The sequence below is a fragment of the Sinocyclocheilus anshuiensis genome, unplaced genomic scaffold, assembly GCF_001515605.1.
Source record: "Sinocyclocheilus anshuiensis isolate Anshui unplaced genomic scaffold, SAMN03320099.WGS_v1.1 scaffold438, whole genome shotgun sequence".
Classification (NCBI taxonomy): Eukaryota; Metazoa; Chordata; class Actinopteri; order Cypriniformes; family Cyprinidae; genus Sinocyclocheilus; species Sinocyclocheilus anshuiensis.
Window position 1 is genome coordinate 1,545,934 of NW_015546118.1, and position 7,147 is coordinate 1,553,080.

General features: G+C 36.4%; 1 protein-coding gene across 1 annotated transcript in view; it reads left to right on the forward strand.

The window, feature by feature from the left end:
• fibcd1b (fibrinogen C domain containing 1b) overlaps positions 1-821 on the forward strand; it is an 87,705-nt gene extending 86,884 nt beyond the window's left edge. The window contains exon 7 of the mRNA XM_016502808.1: positions 519-821. Coding sequence (XP_016358294.1) covers positions 519-787 — 269 coding nt within the window. The 3' untranslated portion in view covers positions 788-821. The remainder of the gene's footprint in view (positions 1-518) is intronic.
• The last annotated feature ends 6,326 nt before the right edge of the window (positions 822-7,147 follow it).

The following is a 7,147-nucleotide window of genomic DNA, read 5'->3' on the forward strand; positions in this document are numbered from 1 at the left end:
GAATTTTCAGCATCATTACTCCAGTCCTCAGTGTCACATGATCCTTCAGAAATCATTCTGATATGCTGATTTTCTTATTATTATCAATAGTGAAAACGATGCTGCTTAATATTTAGTAAAAGTCTTTTTTTCAACATTCTTTTGCTTACATTTGTAGTGTAATTAAAAACAAATTCAAAATTCTTTGATGAACAGAAAGTTAAAAAAACTGCATTTTTAAAAATCCTTTGTAAAATTTTACATTTTGTTGCAAAGAAGAGATTGTGAAGTCTCAATGGGATTCTCCTGGGTCCTGGCCAGTGATTCTCCCCTTCAGATTCTCCTGGCTAAATAAAGGATAAATAAAATAAATAAATGTCTTTACTGTCACTTTTGTATCTTTTATTAAAGTGTTCTTGCTGAAAAAGAGTATTCATTTCTTTCAAAATAAAAAATCTTACTGCCCCCAAATTTTTTGAAGAATAGTTTAATTATCTTTCTGCTGTTTTCCCTTTATTTTTGTGTGCACCCGTACACAGGAGATTCATTGCTTAAGCACAATGGAATGAAGTTCACCACAAAAGACAGAGACAACGATCACTCGGAGAACAACTGTGCTTCATTCTACCACGGCGCCTGGTGGTACCGCAACTGCCACACGTCCAACCTGAACGGCCAGTACCTGCGCGGACAGCACACCTCTTACGCCGACGGGATTGAATGGTCATCCTGGACCGGGTGGCAATACTCGCTAAAATTCACAGAAATTAAAATTCGGCCAACACGCGAAGAGCGAGAAAGCAAGTAACCACACAAAAAGTCCAATTTAAATGTAAGGAAATGTAAAAGAAAAAAAAAAGTTAAAAAGACTTCAATATGGGACTTATGGTGTGGAAAACAACAAGGACAGTGGTTGTTGCAAATCTGAAAAAGAGCTTTCTGTTGTCCTGTTTATTAATTTGGCAGAAAAGTTGCACTGTTGTGTGGCCATGCTGTAAGTCCTGCCCTCCATATGACAATCTCTTTATCATCAGGCCTTGAAGTTTCTTTACACCCCAGCTGTCGGATCTCAGCTCACCCCTGCACTGACTCAATACTGTGAGTCACACTTCGGTTCTGACAAAAAAATGACACTGAATCAAGGATTCTATTATCTTGCCACCGGTTAGGGAATTAATGGAGGACTATGTACGACAATGAAATGTTGGAATAGTTCCTTCTGTCAGCAAAGCCCATTTCCGTTCTCCCTCTTATTGTTTAACACGCAATTAATACGCTAAACACACATGCCGAGGCCAAATCTCCACTAAGTCTTCATATTTGAAGAAGGAGGCTAGTACAAATGAAGAAAGTGTGGAAGATGGGAGGGAAATGAGAGAGAGCGGGGCGGTCCAGGAGGAGAGAGGTGCAAAGGTTTCTGTGGGAGTTTGTCTCTCATCTGTCTGACAGGCCATTAGTGAGCATATTGGCCACATTGTCTGATCGCCATTGCCAAGTGATCATCAGCCAGGCTCTTCATCTCGCACATACGTAGATGGAGGCTGTTTATGTGTGTGTGAGCGAGATAAAAGGAAAATGCGATATGTTCTCGTTTCCTTCCTGAGCATGCGTTTCTAACTCAGCACAAGTTTGAGTGTTCTCGAGGAATCTCTTTATGGGCCCGACAAGCTCGCCCAAGTGTGTTTATTTAGCACTTATACACAATTCTTTTGTTCACGCACGCCTTTGGATGCCGTGTCGCAATGCTAATTTAAACGAGCCGCCTTGTCCTCTTTTATGTGCGAACGCTAACGTGTATATCAGCTCATTCACTGCCGTCCCTCTCTCCAGCTCACTTTCCAAAGGTCAGACATCTCGAACGTGAATATTGTGCTTCCTTCCCCTCATGCTCGAGCAGCTCCCTTCATCTCTCACCATTTCTTTTTTTGCCTCATGGTCTTCTTCTCATTTGTTCTCCCTCCGCTCTCCCTTCACTCTTTGGGTTTGTTTTCTTTGGTCCCCTGTGGAAGTGGAAAAGTTCAACATGTCATTTAGCACAATAACGCTGCCCATTGTTCTCTTCTTTGCTCTTTTCTGACTTTTTCCTTTTCTCTCACTTCTGTTCTTGCCGATTCTGTTTTGTAATTCATCTCTCTCTCTCAACCTAATTGTGTTCTTTTTTTAAATCCCCATTATCATAATGATGACAATTTATTTGTACTTTGCTTAAATGATGTAGTTTTGAATTCAAAATTGAGAGATTTACGTATTTAACATGATTAACGCACTAACAAAACTTTTGTTCCCTCCCTTGTTTGTTTGTTTTTATATGTATAAAGATGAGCAGTTTTCATACTGACTTGTGAATTAACTTGTGCAAGTATAAACACTGATTCATTCATCTTGTATTTTGCAGTTTTGAGTTTTACTTTATAAATGTAACAAGAGCTTTAAGATATGTGTAGATTTCATGTACAGTGTGTATGTTTTAGAGACTTTTAGCGCATGTGAAATGTTTTCTTATGGGAAATTGACAAAAGCACACAAACAAAGCTTTAGAAAAGATCCCTCGATGTGTCCTGATAATGCCTGTAGTCATGTGACTGGGATGGAATGGACTCTTGTTTTAAATTCTGGTCTGTCAGGAGGGGAGTTGAAATCCACTAAACGTACACCAACAAATAATGAGCACATTACTCGAGAAAATATGTGGGAAGACGACTGTAAAAGCAACATTACAGGATGTTGTCAAGACTCTTAAATGGACACAAGTGAGTGCTCATCCTTGTCTCTGGAGTCGCCTCTAAGTTTGCACCACTTTAACTACAAAGTTGCCTCTGTCAGTTTGTGTCTTTGTTGTGTATTTTCTATTGTACTTTTTTTCTTCTCAGATTTTTCCCCTCCTCTCATTCTGTGGAATTACATCACAAATGGCCCCTTTTCTCTGTCACCATTTGCTTCAAAGTTAACCATGCAGCCTGTTCAGCTGTCAATAACGTTTCTCTAGTGCGTTGCCATGGTAATGATCCCCTGAACAAAAGCTAACAGGCTAAACACAGAGAATGAAGGAAAGATATGTTAAATGATGTAACTATGTCAAGAAAGGACAAAAAGACAAAAAAGAGTGCACATTATAATGGGACAAATACAATTTGAAATCATTTGTAATTAAGGGTCTCTGTGAGAATGAGTGTGTGGAAATGTGTGTGCGTGTGACTGAATGAAACAGAAAATATACTTGTAAAGAAAAAAGTAAATTGTTATTTCTGTGTATGACATTGGCTCTTCATATTGTGTGCATATAAAAAAAGTTCAATAAATAACATATAAATAAATTGATGGCAACTCCGCAGTGAAGACACCAGCACGAGAGATGAGCAATAAAATGTAACCTAATGGCCATTTCTGCTCAAAAGTGCAAAAGAAAGTGACACAAACATTGGCAACCTAGACCATCATTCCTATATTAGAAAATGTAAAATTTTGATGAACAGAAAATATATAGAAATGCTTGAATTTTGCCTTTTTATAAATTTTTGTATATATATATATATATATATATATATAATTACAGTGATGGGGAGTAAATAGTTACATGTAACAGATTGATATAATTTAAATAAATGTCACGGTAATCAGTTACAGAGAAACTAATTGTAATTTAATTACAGTTACTTATTAAAATCTTAACGATTACAAAGGAGGTTACATCTGAATATTTTCACACACAGTGCATACACAGATTTAATTGATTCTTTTCCCAAATTGCACTGACTGCTCTAAAATATTAGACACCAATGTTTCAGGAGTTTAGGGCAAATGCTTATTCTGTAACTGTTTTTTCCCCCCATTTGGGTTTATGTATATGTTTTATTTTTTTAAGATTAACTGTTTTTTTTTTCCTAAGGCATTGTTGGATTCCAGTGTTTCCTGTCATAGCTATGCAAAGATTTGATTTCAACAACAGCATCATAGCTATTAAATTATCTTGTCATGATTTTAAATCTGTATTTAACCTCAGAATGATCTTAAATAAGTCTGATTTTGTGGTGGCTGTGATTTAAAATTAAAAATATTTTAATCTTAAATTAAGTGAAGTATTTCGGAAGTCTGACAATAATCAGTTACTTTCTACAGTCACTTACTACTGTAAGGTTAACCCTGCCTGGTTTACATGTTTGAAAATGATTAACAGTTGAAAACATTAGAAATTTTGAAAATAATTTAAAAATAATCAAATGTAATCAGTTACATTACTTTAATAATAATTGAAATAGTTACACTACTTTTTACATTTTAAATAGGGTAACTTGTAATCTGTAACCGATTACTTTTCTAAAATATCCTTCCCAACACTGTATATTTACAAAGACTTGTGATGAATGAATTGACAAATCAGAGTCTCCTTTTTATTACTTTATCTTATGTTTCAGTATAAAGGATGGTTTTAAATGTCAATGTTGTTACCATATTGTTGTTGTTGTTTTCTGCAGTGAACAGTTGGTAATTGAAAGTGCATTAATATTTGCATTAAATTCTCTTTCTAAGTACCTTTTGTGACCTTGAGCACAAGACTTGTAATGCCAAATTGTGTGTATATTCAACTATATTTAGAAATTAATGTTTATTTATTGATGAATATTTAAAAATATTTCCAAAAAAATTGCTATCTACTTTATTAACTGAAACGAGAGAGAATGGTTCTACAGTGAAGTAGTGAGTGAAGTTTGTGTGGGATGACAGCGATACAGAAGAGAAGGGGTGTGTTAACTGTACGAGCCGTATGTCAAAAACACATGAAAAGACAACAGTGTTCTTTGTTCTCTCGAGATATGCATGCTTTCTCCTTGACAGACCAGAAAGTTTGTTGTGATACTGTATTCATAAAGGAATAGATGTATCATTCAAAAATAAAAATAAAAACTCACACTCATGCACATCTATGCCCATATAAACTAAAGGATACACATCAAAAGGTGTTTTAAGAATTAGATTTAGTAGAGACAATCATTATTCAGCATCTCGTTGTTTCACTATCATGACCTTTTCATGTTCACACTGAATCCAGTTTTATTGTAGTATGACTCCAGTTTTGTAGGTTGCGGGTATGAAGGCTCTCGTCTGATTGCTGCCTTGCTCTGCATCTGTGATTTTGCCATTGGGATGATGAGAGGAAGGGAAATGTCAGAGGAAAATTAAAGCGATTTTATTACCATGGCAGCTTCTTTTATGTCTTGCAGACCCGACGCCTGTGCATGAGGGAACCTACATTAGCATAACAAGCAATACCTCCATGTAGAGGGAGTGAGGAAGAGACAGATTTATTAATTTTATTATTATTTTAGATTGAGTGTCGGTTTCCTCCGCTCCAAATTTACCTGCTGGCTGTCTCTGTGGCAGAGGTAAATGAAGTCAATCATGGTGAGCACATCGAAAATTATTTGTGTGTGTGTATGTGTACAACCTCTCTCTCTCCTTTCCTTCTTAAACTCACTTTTCTCTCACTTTCCATAGAGAAGAAAACAGCAAGATTAGTTAAGCACTGGTGAATCTAAAGATCTGTAAAACAGTCACATTTGCAAGCGTATGACGCATTTGCACTAATCTTGAGAGCCCTGAGAAGAAAGCTCAAAACTGATGCTGAATATTCATGAAGGAGTTTAGTTATATTCATTCGATGAGAATTCACATGATAAATGCATAATTATGCTTCTAAAAGCCCACTTTAAATGCATTTTAATCCACTCCTGGTCTTTTCTTTTACTCCCTATGCACTTGTTTTTCCAGGTGTTTCATAATTAATAGTTTGATTAAGGCCATTGTATACAGCCACAATAAATCTGCTGCATGTTTTTCGTCATTTCAAATATTTACAGCAGGTATTGCTTGGCTGGCGTTAATCAGTCTCAAGAGGTAAAAAGTAACAGTTTTTTATCAGTCCACCTGGAAACAAAGTTGCTAAAAAAAAAAGACATTTCTAAAATATCTATTTCAAATGAATACTGATCTTTTAAACTTAATATTAACTAAAGAAACTGAAAAAATATATTTTACAGTTTCCATGCAAATATTAGGCAGCAAAACTCTTTTAAACATTTTATAATAAGAAGAAATGTTCCTTGAACAATCAGCATATCACAATGATTTCTGAAGGATCCCGTGACAGTAACAGTATTACTGTTTTTACTGTTTTTTTTATCAAATAAATGCAGCCTTGGTGAGCATAAGAGATGCCATTTTAAAAAATGTTACGGACCCTAAACTTTTGAACAGCAACGTACAATACATATTGTCTGTGAAATAATCATATTGTAATGGTACTTATTACCTTTGGACAGGAATTACACAGTTCTATAATCTAATTCAAATAAACTCACCCCTAAACACCACATAAACCGTTGTTGTTCACTATAGAGTGCATGTCAGTCAGCTGGTTTCTTCCTCTCTAAGGAGGGTTGTTAGCTAGAATAAGCTGCAGTATGGTCAGACCTTTTGCTGTTTAGTTAAATGTCTGGCTATGCAAGACTGACATCTTAGTGCCAGCCTGGCTGTGTTGTACTGTATTCCTGCAGGACACTTGGGGCGAGAACAGAGAATACAGATGAGGTGCAACCCACTTTAGGTGTTTGTGCTGTTGTTTGTCGCTTCGTGGAGGATGATGTCATTAAGGAACAAAAAAACGAACTGGATTGACAGCGAAATTGGGAAGAAGACGACTAAAAGAGACTAAATGTCATTAGTTCCTTTATGTATGCGTGTGTGAGCGTATCTGTGTGCGGACAAACATAGTAACTTTCCAACTTAAACTTAAACCTAATCGTGCTCACTGTAGGTTGTTTATTCTCAGCATCAGCGATTGCATGTGTTTTGTGCTATTTAGAGCATTGCCACCCACTGGCAGCTCTGATGTTGGCGCAGAGAACCAAAGCTGTCATCACCACTTCAGTGAGCAGTCTAGTCCATCTTTAACCCTTTTATGCCTCAGCGGACCAGAACCATTTCAACAACAGCCCTGCACTAAGACATTCATTTTGAAAATGTTCTCCTAAGATGTTTATGGTATATGTTTGTTTCAGTGAATGACAAAACAACATGCATGGTGTTGTGTTGTGTAAGGACTGATAAGCAGAAGCCTGCTGATTTGATCCACAGTGAATAGTCCATGAGCATAGGCAGAAATCCCGGAGGG